This window comes from Anthonomus grandis, chromosome 5 (genome assembly GCF_022605725.1).
Source record: "Anthonomus grandis grandis chromosome 5, icAntGran1.3, whole genome shotgun sequence".
In the NCBI taxonomy this organism is placed as follows: Eukaryota; Metazoa; Arthropoda; class Insecta; order Coleoptera; family Curculionidae; genus Anthonomus; species Anthonomus grandis.
In genome coordinates this window covers 28,523,729-28,543,257 of record NC_065550.1, presented here as the reverse complement: position 1 = coordinate 28,543,257, position 19,529 = coordinate 28,523,729, and the positions used below count along the sequence as shown (strand labels likewise).

Here is a 19,529-nt window from a genome sequence, read left to right as displayed (position 1 = left end):
TAGATTTAATTTCAAAATTTAATATTGTCATCTTAAAGGAGAGACCAGCAGCAATAAAGAATTATTTTTTTCTTTTTAATTTCACTTGAAATAATTAATTTTCAGTTTTTCTAGACGAAGAATATAAAATTGCTCTTTATTTTTATAATTTGGATCTCCTACACAATAGCATTATTAAATTTAAAATTTCATTTAATATACCACTTTTTTTCTGAGTCCTTGAACTTTAATTTGAAATTTTTATAAATATGTCCTTCATAAGTTTTGTAATAAAGAAAGTTCTATTTTGCAAAATGAGTTAATTTTTAAAATTTTTAGCAATTTTTGGAAAAAACTTAAAATCATTTTTCCTAATTTTCTTTTCAACTAACGGAGGAAATGAATAATTATTTTTTGTAGATTTAAAAAAATATCTTTTGAGAAAAAAGGCAAAAAAAAATTAATAATAATATTTTGTAAAATGAAAAAATAAGCTTCAATTTTTTAAGAAGTTTTCAAAATACTAAAATAAAAAGTTATACACTATTTTTCTAAAGCTACAATTCACAGATATAAAATGGTTAGATGTAAAATTTTGGTTTTAAGAAAATTGTTTATCAATTTTTGGTGAGTATTTGATTTTTATTTACTTATCTTAAAAATGTAAATAATATTATAATGGGAAATGAAAAAAATATTCAGTTAAACATTTTTTAATTACCCCTAAGACTTTTAATTTTTTTAGCTAAATTTAACCAAATTTGACAAAATTCCGCTATTCGCAGATAAAAAATAATAAATTGTTTTATTCTTATTATAAAAAATAGATACACAATTTGATACAAAATATTTTATCAAATAAAGAATCAACAGATTAACATTTCTGCACAAAATTAGAATCTGGTCTTCTACTTATCTTAAAAAAATCAGAAGAAACCCATACAATTGCCTAAATATGCATACATTAAAATATATTCTCCCCTATACAAAAGTCTAATTTTATTTTATATAATGATTTATAATTTAAATTTTCAGCAATATTCGATAAGAAAATTATAATTTTTTTGTTATAATTATGTTTTTTTTCATTTTTCTTAAACCACTACAGGAAATAGAATATTTATTTATTAAATTCATTCATTGATTCATTCATAGATTCATAAAAAAATTTCAATGCAATAGTATGTAAATTTAAAAAAAAAAACTAAAAAAAAAGCAAAATTTTCTTAAAAATTATTATTTTTTTAATATTTATTAGTTTTATTAAAATATTGTAAGCATGTTTTTATAGAATTGTAACTTATACAATTGTATTTGTAAGTAGCAATTTGCTAAATAAATAAATAAACATAATTATTATTAAAATAGTTTTTGAATTATATATTCATATACTGCTTTTCCTAGACCCGCAATATGCAGATAAAAAATAAACAGTTATTTTTTTTTCTTAATTTTCTCTGTAAAGTTTTTTTTTACTTTTTTAATTTTTAATTTTTTTTTATTTTCTTAAACCTGTCAATAAATTGATTTATTGAAATCCATTACGACAATGGAATGTTTACCTTTTTTGCCAGAGCTTTAAGATATGATTGAGTCACGACGTTTCACCCATAGGATAGTTCTTTTAAGGATTTTGTACAAAAAAAAAATATTTTTTTAAATCTAATCATTTTAAATTTTTAATTTTTTTTGATCGATTTATTTTCAAGAAATTAATATATAAATTTTATAATTTAAGGAAAATTTTAAAAACACTTTTTTTACCGTAATTAAAAATCGCTTAAAAGTTTTCAAAATAGTTAAATATTTTTAAAATTTATCTTAATCAACCTAAAAACCTTAATATTCAAAAAAGCTCCTTAAAAACTTTAATAACTAAAGAAAAAAAACAAGTAATTTTGGAAAAAAAATATATTTTTTATATTCCACGTTTTTCTTCCGAATTTATCATTGTTTATTTTTTGTTGAAAAATCAAAGGCTAAGAATCTATGAAAAAATAAGATTTCTATAGTTTAATTTTTTTTATTTAAAAAAAGATTTTAAATATTTTTTTTTTAAATTTGGTAGTATTTTTAAAATTCTACGTATTTTCCCTATTTAATTTATACCCTTTATACCGTTGCCTTGTTTATACTTGTTGTTATAAATTTTTTAAATAATAATAATAATTCTAAAAATGATAATAATAATAAATTTAATGTTTTTTTTCATCATATTAATTATCAACATGACAACAAATGATAATAAAAAATAATTTCTATATAAATATAATAATATAAATAAAGAGAAATAGTGGCAATATTTATGTGGATTTTACAAGATAAAAAGCCACAAAACAATTTAAAAGTTTAAAATTTAAAAATAAATATCTTTATGAATTAAGAAGCCAGGGTTAAATTATGTAAATAAGACTTAAGCTTATGAGTTACTTACCCTGTAAAAATAAATTCTTTAAAATTTTATAGTATTTTTTAACTTTTACGTTTTTTTTCTTAAATTTATATTTTTTTAACCAAAAAAATGAGATTATGTTAAAAAAAAATTATAAATGGTTTTTTTTATAGATATATAGTCTTTTCTTGAGAAACAAGTTCGTCAAAAGTTGATATACCGAAAATCAAAATCTCTATTAAGTTAAATAGTAACCGTTTTTACAAAAATGACTCTCTACAAGCTTCGAAAATCAAATCCTGTCCACGAACTAAATCCTAACAATTTTCAATGCGCTCTTAAAGCTCTTCCGCAGTATTTACCGCTTCATTATGATACACTTACAATTAGTCCTACAGAAAAAAATTACCAGGCATTAAATCTGGAAAGCGAGGAGGTCAATAAATGGGTCCAATGCGCCCTATCTATTGGGAAACTTATTATTTAAATGTTAATAAACTTCTCGTTTAAAATGTGGTGGAGTCCCATTATGTAGGAACCATATATTCTGTCTCACATTTTACGAATCTCTAATAATTGTCGCAATCTTTAAATTCTTGTGCATTCCATATCGTGTAAATGTAGCTTCGTATTAATATAATTAATTTTGGAAACTAATGCATAAAAGTCACTGGCAAATATAACTGTTTTAGGATGATTTTCAGGTACTATCGTGCCGAAAAAAAACTGGGACAGCAAAATCTCCTAAGTCTATTAGAGTAATATATTTTGATGTTGTCAAAGTTAACTTAATTTTTTGACAGCCGCGTTAACAAAATCGTTCTTTCAAAATGTCTGCATTATCTCCTCAACAAAAAGCGATAATATACACTCGTCTGATGGATGGAGTTCCTATAAGAAGAATCGCAGAAGAATTGGGCATTAGTAAAAATACCGTTTCCTTAGCTAAGGTAAAAATTGCAGAATATGGAGCTATTGTAAGAAATCCAGATTCTGGTCGACCAACAATTTCAAACGACATTCTAGATAGATAGGTAGTTGGCTTTCTAAGAAACAATCCGTTTGAAACGGCAATAAAGGCGAAAGAAGACACGAATTTTCCTGGTTTTGCTAATACAGCACTTAGTAGGATAAAAAATTTGGAAATTAAAAATTGCTGTGCAACAAATAAAATATTTTTGACTGAAGCAAATAAACAGAGAAGATTAGAATTTGCCCATCAATATGCACACCAAAAAAACATATGGGAAACGGTAATATTTTCGGATGAAAAAACCTTTCAATCGTGCAATAATGGCAAAATCCGCGCTTAGAGGCCTTCTAATACCAGACATGATGAAAGATATACACATAAGACTAATCGAAGTGGACGTTTTAGTATAAACGTTTGGGCCTGGATTAGTTTTAGAGGACCAGGCGTTTGTCAAATAGTGCAGGGAAGGCTTAATGCCTTATGATATTGCAATATCCTGAACAATGTTATGATGCCATCGGTTGATGTAGTCTATGGGCAAGATTTTATCTTTTAACATGATAATGCTTCTATACATACAGCCCTTATAGTTCAAAACTATCTAGACGAAAGACGAATTCAAGTTTTACCATGGCCCTCGAAAAGCCCCAATATCAACCCAGTTGAAAACGTTTGTGGTAAAATGGCAAAATATATGTATAAAGATAACTTTAGGCCTAGAAATCAGAATGAATTACGCCTAAAGATAGATGACGCATGGGACCAAATAACCGAAGAATATACCAGAAACTTAATTTTAAGTATGCCACGACGTTTGCAAGCTGTAATTGATAACGACGGTGCGCTTACTAAGTATTAATAATTTTTTATTCCATATTATCAAAAAAGATATTAGTTAGCTTTGGTTTAATTACAAAATGTGTGCCAAATAAAAATAAATATCGAAAAATAACAATTTTGATAAAAGTTTTGTATCAATATTTATTATTCAATTAGGTAATTATTATTATTAGGTAAGACTCCAAAAATTCATAATGCGTAAATATGAATACCATACCCAAGGAATGCGATTATTTACTATAATAGACTAGGAGATAATTCCCTACTTAAATTTTAATGTCCCAGTTTTTTTTAGGCACGATGGTACGCCTGTACCCGTTGATAAGGATAAGGATAATATTGTTTATGCCCTATTGGCTAACACACTTTAATATGAGAAACTTAACAATTTAAACCAAGAATATCAAAAAGTTTGTTATTTTATTACCATTCTTGTTTTTCCAAATTTTTAATGTTTTACTATCTCTTTTATTATGAATAAAATTTATATATATATATATATATATATATATATATATATATATATATTACTATTATATATTATATTTATATATTATATATATTACTATTTATATTACTACAGATATATAACTTCTATATCTGTAGGGGATTTTTGGTATTTCAACTACTTTTAAGAAGTCCTACATGCATTTGAAATAAATGACTCAAATTTAAGAACACCTGGTATATTAAAAATCTAAATCACAACTTATAATCATTTCAGCCCATAATCAATAACGCAGCCCTAGGCACATTGGTAAGAAGGATCGACGAATTTTCCTCCTCTTTAATCATTGACCGGGTCAGCTCTCAGCATAGCGGCAACTACACTTGTATAGCTAACAACATCGCTGGGAGTGAGAAGTATGGTGTACCCTTAACCGTCAATGGTAAGTCTGTAAGTTAATGTTAAAAATAGAGTTTCAATTCAAAGTTTCCCTCGCCCGCAATGCATGAAAAAAAAAGATATTTTCTTTTCGCGCCATTAACAACTGTGAGGGGCGGAGAAGGGATTCCGAAAGTTTTTAACGGCGATGTCAAACTTGCGAATTCAATTTGCCGCAATCACTCGCTCTGAAAAACGATTTCGGGCGCTAAACAAGAAAAGTTTTCATGGTGCTGGCATTTATCGCTGTTTAAAACTTAAATTGAGAGTATGAGGGATTAACGTGTCAATTTCTAATAGGGGCCAAGGGAACAGATAGCGAATTTAGACATTTTAAATAGTTCCATCTCGATTGCACTGTAATAATCCTTGGATAAAAGATTAATATGACCACTAATTTCTCAGGTTATACCTCGATCGGTTTCGATTTAAATGATACTGACTTCATTCAACCTGCACCAGTAAAAATGCTGGATAAAATATTTATCTTAAGAGTGATTTTAGAGGTTTATCGACTTGAAATGATATAAAAATATTATCTATTAGCCTATAGGCTTAAAATCCATCCATGTTTTATCAAAACAATGATTGTTTGCTTCTAATCAGGGATGTGAGGAAGTCATTATCCAAACAAAACTAAGTTAGTGTATTAATTCCATATTGGTTTTGGTACTCTAAAATATTTATCTTCACAGAGATACAAAAAAAAAACCTCAGCGGTGTTTTTAAATTTTTTAATAAAACAAAAGTATTCCCTGACAAAAAAATTATTTCACCTGCGATTTCAATGATAAACTCAGTCAGTATTTTAATTCTTAATTGGCTTTAATGCTGTAAAATATTTATCTCTATAGGGATTTCAACGGTTAGTTTAAGCTGAATTTGGCTGAACTTATCTGAATGAAAAAATAATTCAATCATTGTAATGGTTTTACCTGAATCACTAATAATTAGTGAAGAAAAATTATTTATTCTCGTCTTCCCAGGACGACATTTTTTAGCAGTGGTGTTAATATCAGTCTGCAATAATTATAAAATTGTTTTGTTTTTTTTATAGCAAAAAAAATATTTATTTTTTCTCTCGCTTTGCATTGAATTGAATTGAATCGCTTTGCATTTAATAAAATCATAATCATATAAAATCATTTAATGATTATATTTTTTCCATATACTCAGACCAACTAACAAACTTAATTAAAACGCTACAAAATATTCAGCTCAACAGTGATTTCATAAATTTGATGGCCTAGAATTAGTAAAAAAAAATATTTTTTCTGAATCAGCTTCAATGTGATAAAATATTTATCTCAGCAATAATTTTAAAGGTTCGCTTACCTGGATTTAGTTTAAAAAATATTAAAGTAAATGAGGTAAAATCATTACTTTAGCAGTGACTTTAAACGTTCGTCGACAATAAATAACGTTTGATTTCTTGTTTCCATTAATGCTTGAAAATATTTATCTCGGTTAAGATTTCATCATTTGAGCGAGTCAAAACTAGTAAGCAAAATATTGTTTTTTCCAAAGGGACTTTAATGTGATCAAATATTTATTTCTAAGCAGTGATTTTAATTCATCGGCGGCAATCAGCAAAAAAAACTTTTATTTCTTAAATGTGATAAAATCATCTGTGATTATAAGGGTTAATTTACCAGGAATCAATAGAAAATGATAAAATGATGTAAAATAATTAATTAACCAGCGATTTTGTTGATAATATCTAGAATAAATATAATAATTTTTAGCTTTATTGATCCAAAATTCTGTGATTTGACAGATTCCTTATGATACAAGTAAAAAAAATATCATCAATCTGGAATTAGTCTCAAAAAATATTTTATTCCTCTATAATCTTAAATCTGGTATATTAATTATTTTATCTTATCTATTGACCTAGAATTAGTAAAAAATGTGTGTTCCCTGAATCGGCTTTATTATATTAAAATGATATTCATCTCAGCAGTGATTTTAAAGATTCATTCACCCGGAATTAGTTTAAAAAAATGTTTTACTTACTTGGACCTCAATGACGTTAAATCATTATCTCAGCAGCAACTTTAAAAGATTCATTAACTCGGAATCAATAAAAAAATTATTTGTTTCCTTATTTGCTTTAACGCTATAAAATATTTATCTGGTCAGTGATTTTATCGTTTGAGCGACCTAGAATGAGTAAAAGAAAATATTTTCTTCTCCCAATTGATTTTAATATGATTAAATCATTGTTAGCAATGATTTTAATTAATTGGCCTGGAATTAATTAAAAAAAAAATTCCTTTACAGTCTTGAAAGATTATTATCTCTGTTGCGATTTCAAAGGTCCAATGGCCAGGAATCAGTAAAAAAATATATATGTTTAAGCCAACTTTTAGCAGTTATTTTAATATTAATGCATTTATCTCAACAGTGATTTTCAATTTTTGTTGACCTGAAATTTGAAATTTGAAACTTGAAAATTTTTTGGTAAAGAAAATTTATTAGCTTATTAAACTAAAATCGTATATAAGTTTTTAAAATATCTTTTTAAAGCCTTTGATAATATTAACATTTTTTTAGTTCATTGAAAAAATACTCAAGAACTCAAAAAGTGTTGTTTTTACAAGGAAACTTGTATATGCCTTTTCAATACAGAAACTCATCGACTTTGATATAAAATTAAACTCAATAAAATCCGAACATGAGGTTCAAAAGTATTTAAATTTCTGTAAAGCCTTTGATAGTATCAAGATTTTTTTATTCCACTAAAAAACTACTTAATAACTCTAAAAGTACTGTATTTATAAGAAAACTTGTAGATTAGTGTGGAGCGAATTTTCGATTTCTGGAATTTTAATTACCCTGTATGCTAGGTGCCTACTGTAGTCGTTAGTAAGCCAAAAAAAACTTAACGTCAGAAAACAACTTCTTCGGCTGCCGAAAGTGCCTTAAAATTTCGAAAATTATTATGTTTTTATTAATTTAGCGAATTTTTTATTTCTTAAAATTTAACCACCCTGTATGTTTAAAAGGTGCCTATTGTACTCTCAAGTGAGCCAAAAAAAAACTGAACGTCCAAAAACAATATCTTCGGCTGCCAACCTCCTCAAAATTTCCGTCAACTTCTAACGCAATCGTTTCTTTGGTACCCGCCTCTCAGATGAGTTGTCAAATCACCAAATCATCATCCTCTGCTCAAATGCGACTCCATTTACCAACATTGGCAGAAGCTTGCGATCGCACAGGAGTTTCTGACCGATCAGCGGCAATTATAGTAAGTGCCATACTAAAAGACGTTGGTATTGTATCATCGACTGATTCTTCAAAAATTGTAGATCGTAGTAAAGTAAGGAGGGCTAAAATCAAAAGTCGCACAAACCTGAAAAGAAAATTTGACGATGATTCTTATGAAATATCAATATATTTTGACGGCCGCAGAGATAAGACGTTAATCCAAGAGAAAATAGGAGACAAGTATTATCAAAAAACAGTTGTCGAAGAACATTATGTTTTAGTTTCTGAACCAGGATCGATATATTTTGGACATGTTTGTTGTGACCGTTGGTTGTGACGGAACCGTGGTAAATACCGGAAAATTGAAACAATTTTACCATTAGTTGATCTAAAAACCGTAAGTACCGATGCGTAGTATTTATATGAGATGTGTCAAGGTATCTCTACTGGAGTTTTAAAAGACGATTGGGCTCTAAAAGCGCTAGGGAAATGTCACACTTTAGATGGCTTACCACAGCCAATAGAGTCCTAAGGTTATACGTTGCTACCAATGAGCCCTCTCAAAACCTTAAAATGTTAACAGAGTTTATAGTAAAAGTGTATGCCGTATGCTGGTTTCAAATTAAATGCCATTGGTCTTGTAAGGATGGTGCTAGGCACTTGTTTAGCATTATAAATAAATCTCGTTACCTCCCTGAAGAAATAAAAAAAGGTATTGATTCCATAATTGAGAGAAATGGATTTTTTGCGCACCCAGAAAATATTTTATTATCCACGTTAGGAGATGATAGAAAACATATTCGAGAGTTAGCTTTAAGAAGGATTTTAAAATGCAGATCAACCGCAAAAACCGAGGATGTTAGAATATTTCGCGTGAATAAATTGAATTTTAATTGTCAAGATTATGTCGACTTAATTGACTGGCAAAATGTTGTTATAAGCGAGCCCCCATTAACAATAAAAATTTCGAACGAAGAACTAACTAACATGATTTCTTTGGTTCCTGATGAAATAGGCTTATTAAAATTCCCTTGTCATTCACAGACAGTTGAACGAGCAGTTAAGTTAGTTACCGAAGCCTCTATGGCGGTTTATGGCCCTGAAGCACGAGACGGATTTATTAGAGCTCGTATTGAATCAAGACAAATATTGCCGCAATTTGATACTAAAAAACAATTCTTAGCAGCTCTAGAACAGAAAAAATAAAAAAAATTATTTTAAGGGTGGGAGGGTAGGTTGGAATTCGAGATGCAGCCACCTCCACGTGGTGAGTTCTGAGTAGTTTTTCATGAAAAACTAGCTGAGAGCTGCATATTTGGCTTTTTTTGCAGTTTTAAAGATTTTTTTAATTTTAAAATTTTCAAGGTTCGGCAGCCGATGGAATCGTCATAAGTCATTCGGATTTTTTTGGATAAATAAGAACCCCGAAAGGCATCTTTTGCACACCCAGGCATATTCGTTTTCGAAAATTAGTTATTTTGGTCCAGTTTTCGCTCCACCCTATTGTACATGCCTCTTTAATAAAGAAACCTATCGGCTTTCATATGAAATTAAAAATAATAACATTCGAACACGAGCTTTAAAAATATTTTCATTTTTGTAAAGCGTTTGATAGTATCCAGGTTTTTATATTCCAATAAAAAACTACTTAACTCAAAAAGGTTGTATCTACAAGAAAACTTATGGGAAACTTTTTGGGAAAGAAACTTATTGACTTTCATATGAAACTAAAATTAATAAAATCATTAAATAGGTTTTCAAAACATTTATATTTTGTAAAGCGTTTTATAGTATCATGATTTCTTCAATCCTTTGAAAAACTGCTCAATCATTTCAAACTTGTTGTATTTTGCTTGACTACACTTAGACGTAGTAAAGTCATCATAACCTCAACTGTGATTTCAGAAGCTTCTTGACCAAGAATCAGTGAAAAAAATATTTTTATTTTCTGAATTGGTTTTAATACGATAAAGTGTGTATCCCAGTAGTTCACTTACTTGAAGTTAGTATTAAAAATGACTTAAACTGGGCGAATCGTTATGACATCTCAACTCTGATTTTGAAGGTCCACTAGTCAGAAATCATTAAAAAAAATATTTGTTTAAGCCAAATTTTAGCAGCGATTTCAATAATAATGCATTCATCTCAACAGTGATTTTCAATATTTGTTGAACTGAAGTTTGTTTATAAAAATATTTCGATAATTTATAGGCTCTGATACAAAGGACTTTTTTGGCAAAGAAATTCATCAGCTTTCATATTAAACTAAAATTAATAAAATCGTGTGTAAGTTTTTAAAATATTGAGATATTTTTAAAGCCTTTGATAATAATAACATTTTTCTAGTTCGTTCAACCCAACCCAACCCAACCCAAAAAGTGTTGTATTTACAAGGAAATTTGTACATGCCTTTTCAATAAAGAAACTCATCGGCTTTGATATGAAACTAAACTCAATAAAATACGAGTTTCTAAAATATTTAAATGTCTGTAAAGCCTTTGATAGTATCAAGATTTTTTTATTCTAATAAAAAACTATTTAATAACTCTAAAAGTACTAATATATAACTAAAATTGATAAAATCATTAAATGGGTTTTCAAAACATTTAGATTTTGTAAAGCTTTTTATAGTATCAAGATTATTGTCTCAGTTGTGATTTCAAAGGTCAATATCATATGTGATTTCATAACTTCATCCATTGAAAAACTGCTCAATAATTTCAAACTTGTTGTAATTACAAGTAAATCTGTAAGAGCTTTTTTGGTAAAGAAACTCATCAGCTTTCATGTGAATTTAAAGTAAATAAAATCGAAACATATTTTTTTAATTTAGATTTTTGTAAAGCCCTTGATTGTTTTTTCGAATTTATTGAGAAATTAGTGAATAACTCCAAAACGAGTATATTTATAAAAATACGTGTAAGAGCCTTTTTAATAAAGAAACTTAGCACCATTCATATGAAATTAAAATATAAAATTGAAACATGAGTTTTCAAAATATTTAGTTTTATAAAACCTTTGATAGTATCAAGATTAATAATAACTCTAAAATGGTTGTATTTACAAGCAAACTTACAGGAACTAATTTGCTTCGTAATTGAGCTCGCTCCGTTTCGGTTACTGGTGGTATTGGAATTAATAAATTGGATTATGAATTAATGAAAAAGGGTGTCCCACCAGGGGTTAATTTTTTCACCTGTTATGTTTTCAACATATGCGCCAGACATACGTAGTTGTTTATCTTCATAAATAATCTATAAATATGAATATACATAGCAGTTTACAACAGTAGGTACCCTAATAATTCATAATTTTATTACCTTTTTGGTAAAGTAACACAGCAGCTTTCATATGAAAGTAAAATCAATAAAATCGGAGCATGAATTGCAGAGATTTTTAAACCTTTGTCACGAGGTTAAAGGCTTGTTTTTCAATTATTTGCTCAAAATTTTAGAGTTACCCTCGACATTTCAATCAATTTTTACCATCCTCAGGACATGTAGGTTAATTAATCACCAACTTAGTTCTTATATTGTATCAATTTTATTTCCAGTTCCTCCAAGATGGACCAGCGAACCCACAGATGCCAGCGTAGCATCAGGACAAGACGCGATTATCCATTGCCAAGCAGAAGGTTACCCCAAGCCCATCATAGTATGGAAAAAAGCTCTCGGTAAGTCCATCATTTAAAAAAAAAATTATTTACGATAATAACCAAGATGAAACTCCCAAAGGATCCCATTACTTCCGGATAAACATCCGGTGTGTTCCTTCCGGGGATATTTCGATTTAATGCAGTTATTGATCCGTGCTCTCCCGCCGCGGCTCCGTCGTATCCTTAAGTTTTTTTGGGGGGAAACTCAAAACGCTATTGTGTCAATCGCAGAAAGCGGCTGCTCGGTGGGAGTTCGCATTTCGCCCTGTCAACTTTTCTTGAAACCATTTTTGCGAGATAAATAAACGAGACGAGAAATAAATTATGACCTGCTTCTGATGCCTCCGTGACTTCTTTCAATGGTTTTGTTAACGGTTTTTTCCTTTTTCTTTATACTATAATAGCTTGTCAGATCATTGCTTTAATAAGTTGATTTTTTTTAGTATACGTCGCATTGAACATTGATTTATTTTATGGAAAGTACTTTATTGTGCAATTTTTCTTTTGTAGAGGAGTTTCTGGGACCGATTTGGGGGTACAAACTAGATTCTGAGTCGAAGAAGAAGCATTTTTTATTCAATAGTTTTATGACAGAACCTTTTTTGTACCCAAAAATCTCTTTAAGTTAGAGGCAATTTTCATTTACTGAGTCCATGATTTTTAATTACATGAGGGAGTAAATAAATTAAATAATTTTTAAAAATTTATTTAAAAATTGGTCAGGTATATGGAGCCAAAGTAAAGAAGACGAAGAAGAACAAAAGAAATTTCTGGTGTAAAAAAATTATTTACTCATTGGCAACTGATCAATCCTCTTTTGACAAAATTGTCCTTCTTTTTTAAACTACCTCGAAAGGCTTATATCTAAAGTTAAATATTCTAATAACTGGTGTTACTAATCATTTCCATAATTAAACGAAAACTTGAAGAAGTAAATGTAATTCAATAATATCCGAAAATTATTAGTCAGTGGGAATTATAATAAGGAGCATATAAATGTGCCAGGATCTTGAAAATGATAACTGTTAAAATGTGAAGCAGTAAATATTAAAGCAGAAGTAGATGAAGAAGAAAAGGGAGGAAAAGAAAAATTAAATATATAACTAATTGAATACAGAAACCACAGGAATTACTGCGAAACAGTGATTAAACGCTGAAATTTAAATAGTCTTTAAAATTATCATTTTCAGAATTTCTGAGAATTGGAGAAAAGAAGAAAGTTAAAAAGTTAATATGAAAAATGAGGAAGAAGAATTAGACGAAGAAAAACGTAGAAAAAAAGAGAAGGAGGAGGGGCAGAAGGAAATTTACAACAGATGGATGCCAAAAATCAAAAAGTTGTTGTGAAGTATGATGAAGAAAATGGATAACTAGAAAAGTCCCAGACGTTAAAATTTTTTAAATTTCTAATAAAGGAATTGATTAAATGTAAAAGAAAAAGAAAAGAAGAAATACTAAATATAAGTGAATATCAAAGGCGAAGAAGAAGAATTAGGCTAAAAATGCAGTTGCGAATGATGAAGAAAAATATGTCATTTTCGAAAATTATAATTTTCAAAAATTTTAGTAAAATAATTTGATGCAGTAAATATGAAGAAAGAAGTCTCCAAGGAAACACAAAAACCAATCAATATGAGAAGCGAAGAAGAAGAACTAGAAGAATAGAGAGGGAAAAGAAGCAGAAGTAAATTTAAGACCAATAGAACTCAAAAACCACAAAGAGGTATTGTATAAGAAGATACAAAATATTGACATCTCAGATAGTCCTAAAAATGACAATTTCTAAAACTTCTATAAAAAAAGTAGTAGAGAATGTGAAGGAAGAAAATAAACAAGGACATGATAAAAAAGGAGAAGAAGAAAATTAAGTCAATTTAACACAGATATAAGTCAAAACTCAGAAAAATCGTTGCGAATGATGAAATATATATTAAAGAAGAAGTAGATGAAAGAGAAAAAGGAGAAAGAACTAGAAACTAAAGGAATTTCTGCGAAACAGGATAGAAAACACTGGTAACTGGAATAGTAACTAATACTGCAAATCATAATTTTCAAGCCAATATGGTAAACAAATAAAAAGAATTAGACGAAAATTCAAAAGAAAAGAGGAGAATGAGGAGGAACAGAAGTAAATTTGAGATCATTGGTACCCAAAACCCACAAGAGATGTTGCATAAAAAGATACCAAACATTAATATCTGGAATAGTCCTAGAAATTATTATCTTCTTTCACATTGACTCCATTCCTTCTGGGAAAAATAATAATGGAGTGAATCAATATGAAAGAGGAAGAAAGAAAAGATGATAAAGAAGGTGAAGATAAGACAAAATTGATGATGAGGATCATGTGAATCTGTAAAATCTTAGAATTAAAAACATCCAGTAGAGGAATGTGAAGGAGTATATATGAAAGACGAAGTAGATGGAGCTGAAAAAGGAGAAGAAGAAGAAAATAAACTAAATTAAAGACCAATGGAACTCTAAATCCACAAATGTCTTTGCGAGTGATGATGAAGAACGTGCAAATATGAAAATACTCGTATCTTCAGAATGATCATTTGCAAAACTTCTTCTAAAGGAATGTGAAGAAGTAAATCTGAAAGAAGAACTAGAAAAAAAGGCTTCCAGAACTGCTGCGAAACAAGATAGAAAACACTAACAGCTTTTCTCCTTCTAGAAAAAAAATCAATATAAAAAGCAAAGAAAAAGAATTGGACGAAAATGAAAAAGAAAAAGGAAGAGAAATAAAAAAAGTAGAAGTGAATTTTAGATTAATGAAAAAGCCATAAGAGTCATAAACCTGAAATTTAAGATCTATCAACTTAAATCTACAAACTCAAATGCCAATGATTTGAGTTCTTTAAAATGATCTTTTGCAAAACTTCTCTTAAAAGGATGTGAAGAATTTTTATTAATTATAGAAAAAAGAAATAGATGAAGAAGACTACAAGAATTTCTGGGAAACAGAATAGAAAACACTGAGTCACTGGAATAATCCTAAAAATTATTATTTCCAAAACATCTGTAATGAAGTCAATATGAAGGAATTAAAAGAGGAAAAAGAAGGAAAATATGATGAAGAAGGTACAGAAAGAAGAAGGTACAGGTAGAAGAAAAAGAAGTCAATTTAGAACCAATAGAAAGCAAAATCTATAAAAGTCGTTGTTTTTTTAACTTTCCAAAACTTCTGAGGAAAAAGATAAAGAGTCAATGTGATAGACGGAATATAAGAAACAGCTAAATAAAAATAAAAAAAAGATGAAAAGAGAAAATAAAAAAGAGAAGGAGAAGGAGCAGAATTAAATTTCAAAGGTAATGAAGATTATGCATACCTAAAAAAATCATAAAAAATCGATGACGATGAAAGGGAAGAAGAACTAAATTTAAGATTAATGGAACTGATCCGGGTGTCAATATCTTATCAATGACCTCACTTAAAGCCGTGAGTCCAGAGCCGAGATGAGTTTTTATATTAACCAGATATTTATCTGATTTCTTGGAATAATCTGGAATAGAAGATTCCAGTTCGGAATTTAAAGTTGGGGCTCGTAAAAAAGAAATATTTCGTGGTAGAGGATAATTCCTCTCAAACTCCTCTTTATCAGACTTGTCTATTCCTAGAACGAGATGTTTTTCCCACCGATCAGCTAAAGCTTGCAGAACTGGTTTTCCAAACAGTACATCCTTTCCAGATGGTATATCGCCTAGAAACTGAGCGATCTCTCGGTCAACTTCCGGTGTAATTTCAGCTAAACTCAGTGCTTGAGCGCTTTGAACTGAAATTTCCCGAACAGGCGACTGATCAACCCCATCAGATAAACCATCGTCTGATATATCAGAAAAAGAAGACTCACCTGAAAAAATTGATTTGTTGGTCCAAGAATAAAATACGTCCTCTATTCAAACAAAAATCACAAGGGATGCAGCAAAACAGAACAAAAAAAACACTAACATCCGGAAAAGTAATAAAAAAAATATTATTTCCAAAGTTTCCGGGAAAAATAATTAAAAGAACAAAGAAGAAGAATTGAACGAAAGGGGAAGAGAAGAAGGAGGATCAAAAGTAAATTTAAGACCGATAAATGCCAAAAATAACAACAGTTATTACGAATGATGATAAAGTCCTAGAAATTATAATATTCAAAACATCTGGTAAAAAACTGAAGTAATAAAGCTGAGAGAAGAAGAAGAAGAAGATAAAGTCAAGGAAGTATATAAAGATGAAGAAAAAGGAAGAGGGCGGAGAGAATAAGAGGAAGGAAGGGCAAAAAAAATTCGAAATAAATTTGAAGAATGAGAATCAGAAAAAAATAGGTACTTAGTCAATATTTAAACCAAATGACTTAAACGTATCAGTGAAAATTAAATTATCAATAATTAATTCTATTATTGAAGAAAAAGAAAAAGGTGTAGAAGTTGATGAACAACATGCACATCTGGTCAAATTCTCAATGTCCTCTGGTTAAGTCACGGAAATATTTTATATTTTTTTCAGGACTTTTTTAAATTCCTGATGAAAGAGAAGTGAAACAATCAATATGAAAAAGAAAGGGTAAGTAAATGAGAAAGAGGAAGGAAGATGGAAAGGAGCTTGGGCATAAAAATCATCATATATAATTAAGCTTGTCTTATGTGGTGAACCAAATTATGTGCGAAATATTTAATTTCCAGTTCAGATCATAAAAGAGAAAGGAGAGGCGGTAAAATAATGAAAAAGCTGAAATATGGAGGACAATAGGAGATTAATGAAGGGCATTCGGAAAATTGAGATTGATATTCAAATCCTGAGCAATATACAACTCATGTTGCACTTACGGTCTCGAAACAATGGCTAACAACTAACAACATAAGAGATAAAATACACAAGGAAGACATACGGTGGAGAACCCAAGATAAAAGAAACCCCCGATAGGTGGACAAATGAGATATTAACTTGGAGGCCAAGAATAATAAGAAGAAACTTGGGAAGACACCGAAAAAAAAAACTGGATACAAGCGACAATAAATAGAGACATGAATGGTTTTCGAAGAGGAGCCTTATTGTATTTAACTGCATTCTCCTGTATTTATTCACTGCTCATTCAGGAGTATGTGAATGAATACAGTCTGAAGAGAGAGAGAGAGAGAGCAGGGCTATTAGAGTTATCATCGTTATATTCTAGACGTTAGACTCCAAACTGTATATCTTTGTCTGAAATTATTGAAAATAATTATTTTTTTTTTCAGGTGAGCAACCAGGCGAGTACAAAGATCTCCAATATGAACCCAACATCCAGCAGTACCAAAACGGTTCGCTGGGATTCACGCACATATCAAAAGAAAACGAAGGTCAATACTTATGCGAGGCCAAAAACAATATCGGGGCGGGCGTTAGCAAGGTTATTTTTTTAAGGGTTAACGGTAAGTTTAATATAGAACATAAATTAAAAATAAAATCGTTATTTCGTATATTGCTGAACAGCAATAATCCGGGGGAGGATCGCGTTTTCAATAAAAAAAAGGAAGCCAGATATGTTGTTTTTCTTTTGAACAAAATAAGCTTTTATTGTACCTTTTCCGGAGGGCCACAAAGGAAAACCACAATGCGATATGAGACTTTCTTTATTGGGAAAGAATGACGCGAGTAATTTATTGGCCTTTGAGGGGATATTTTTGATGGAAAAAATAAAAGGTATAACTTGTATTCATGCTGAATATAAAGAATAAAGGAGGAGTATTCCTTTATTTTATTATTTTTAGAATCTTTGAATGGGTTTCCAGTATCTTTTCTTATTGGGGGAATTTTAAGAATTAAAATCAATAATACTCTTGAAAAACTGTTTCTGACGTCTGGAATACGAATGGCACGTAATAAGAACGAGACAAAACGTAGACGGAGATAACAGACGCAGATATATCAAGTGGCATATAAAACGACTCTGTCACGAAAGAATTCTTTGAAAAAAACGCCATCTAATAATTCTGTCTCATAGTCGTTTGTTACCAAGTTGAATTTTCGTTTATAGCTCCGGCTCATTTTGCTCAAAAATCGAAACAAGTACAAGTAATAAAAGGCGAGCAGGCCCATTTGCAATGTTCGGCGAATGGAGATACCCCGATGCAAATAGTGTGGAAAGTTGGAGTGCAGCACATTACTAAGGATAGTGGTAAGTCAAATCAAATCGAATAATTTATTCATGAATTAATTAATGAAAAAAATAATTTAAAACGGTCAGAAAATCGATTAAGAAATTTTTGCATTATTTAAAAACTATTACTTTGAATCGATGTACAGGGTGTCCCAAATTCGAGCCTCACCATTGGGATCTCGTTAACTAGAAGAGATACGAGGCGGTTAAATTGAGATAAAGTTGCGCAATTTGGTGCTCATTTTTATTTTTTTATGGCTCTATTTGAATAGATATAACAAAATAAATTACTCATTCTTATTGCTGCTTTCCCTATATTACAAAATGGTGTAGTCAGATTTTCAAAACAACGTTTCGCATTTCAGCTGTCATCATCAAGTTTGTTTTTTTAAATACGGCCCTGGATTTTTTATTACGGATTTTAAGAGCCCCTTACGTTTAGGGAACCATTCATTTAATAAATTGGTGACGCATCGTCCATTATGGGGTGGTGCACCGTTCTGTTGCCACCATAGTTGACGTGATACATCCAAAGGTTCTTCCATTATGGAATCCATTATGTTGGTCCTTATTCATTCTGTATATTTTTCGGATGTTAAATTTCTTTCAAAAAAAAAAAAAACGGACCGATAATTTTATTGTGCTACATACCGACCCATATATTAAATGATTGTTGTCCCTGAGGTCTTACTTCTAGATTCTGCCTTGGGTTTTCTATTCACCAATAGTGTTCGTTATAAAATTACGAGATAAAATTACCACAAACCAAAACTCTTTATTTTTACTCTCGACACGTGTTTCGCTAACGATGTTAGCATCTTCGGGAGAAGATTAAAACTAAATATACTAGCACTGTAAGGAAAACGTTTTTAATTCTATTAAAAATATATTTTTTGTCTCTCTTTATCACATGAGTTCTTATGGAAATATCCATTAACTTAAAATTTTTGAATAAGTGCGATACATCATTGGTTTAGGAACATAAGGGGCTCTTAAAATCCGTAATAAAAAATTCAGGGCCGTATTTAAAAGAAAAACTTGATGATGACAGCTCAAATTCGAAACGTCGCTTTTGAAAATCTGACGACACCATTTTGTAATATGGAGAAAGCAGAAATGAGAAAGTCATTTATTTTGTTATATCTATTCAAATAGAGTCATAAAAAAATAAAAATGATTTCGCCAATATTCGGTTTTTTCCAAAGATCTTCGGAACTATTCGGAATTTTTGAAATTTCAAAAGAGCGTTTTAATGAGCACCAAATTGCGTAACTTCGCCTCAATTTAACCGACCTCGTATATCTTCTAGTTAACGAGATCCCAATAATGAGGCTCGACTTTGAGACACCCTGTATACTCCTAGGGGCCTGGATAATTCATTATTATTAGGTATACCTGATAATATCAGAAAATTTTAACTTCACAAGTATTTCTAAGGTTGAGATTTTAATAAAATAAGCTTCCCT

At 29.7% G+C, this 19,529-nt stretch overlaps 1 protein-coding gene across 5 annotated transcripts in view; it reads left to right on the top strand.

Moving 5' to 3' along the window:
- The window catches only part of LOC126735931 (cell adhesion molecule Dscam2), a 241,220-nt gene that overhangs the window by 183,413 nt on the left and 38,278 nt on the right, over positions 1 to 19,529 (top strand). For all 5 annotated transcript variants that reach the window (XM_050440056.1, XM_050440054.1, XM_050440055.1 and 2 more), the window contains exons 12-15: positions 4,909 to 5,074; positions 11,834 to 11,953; positions 17,162 to 17,335; positions 17,941 to 18,081. In XM_050440056.1, coding sequence (XP_050296013.1) covers positions 4,909 to 5,074; positions 11,834 to 11,953; positions 17,162 to 17,335; positions 17,941 to 18,081 — 601 coding nt within the window. The remainder of the gene's footprint in view (positions 1 to 4,908; positions 5,075 to 11,833; positions 11,954 to 17,161; positions 17,336 to 17,940; positions 18,082 to 19,529) is intronic.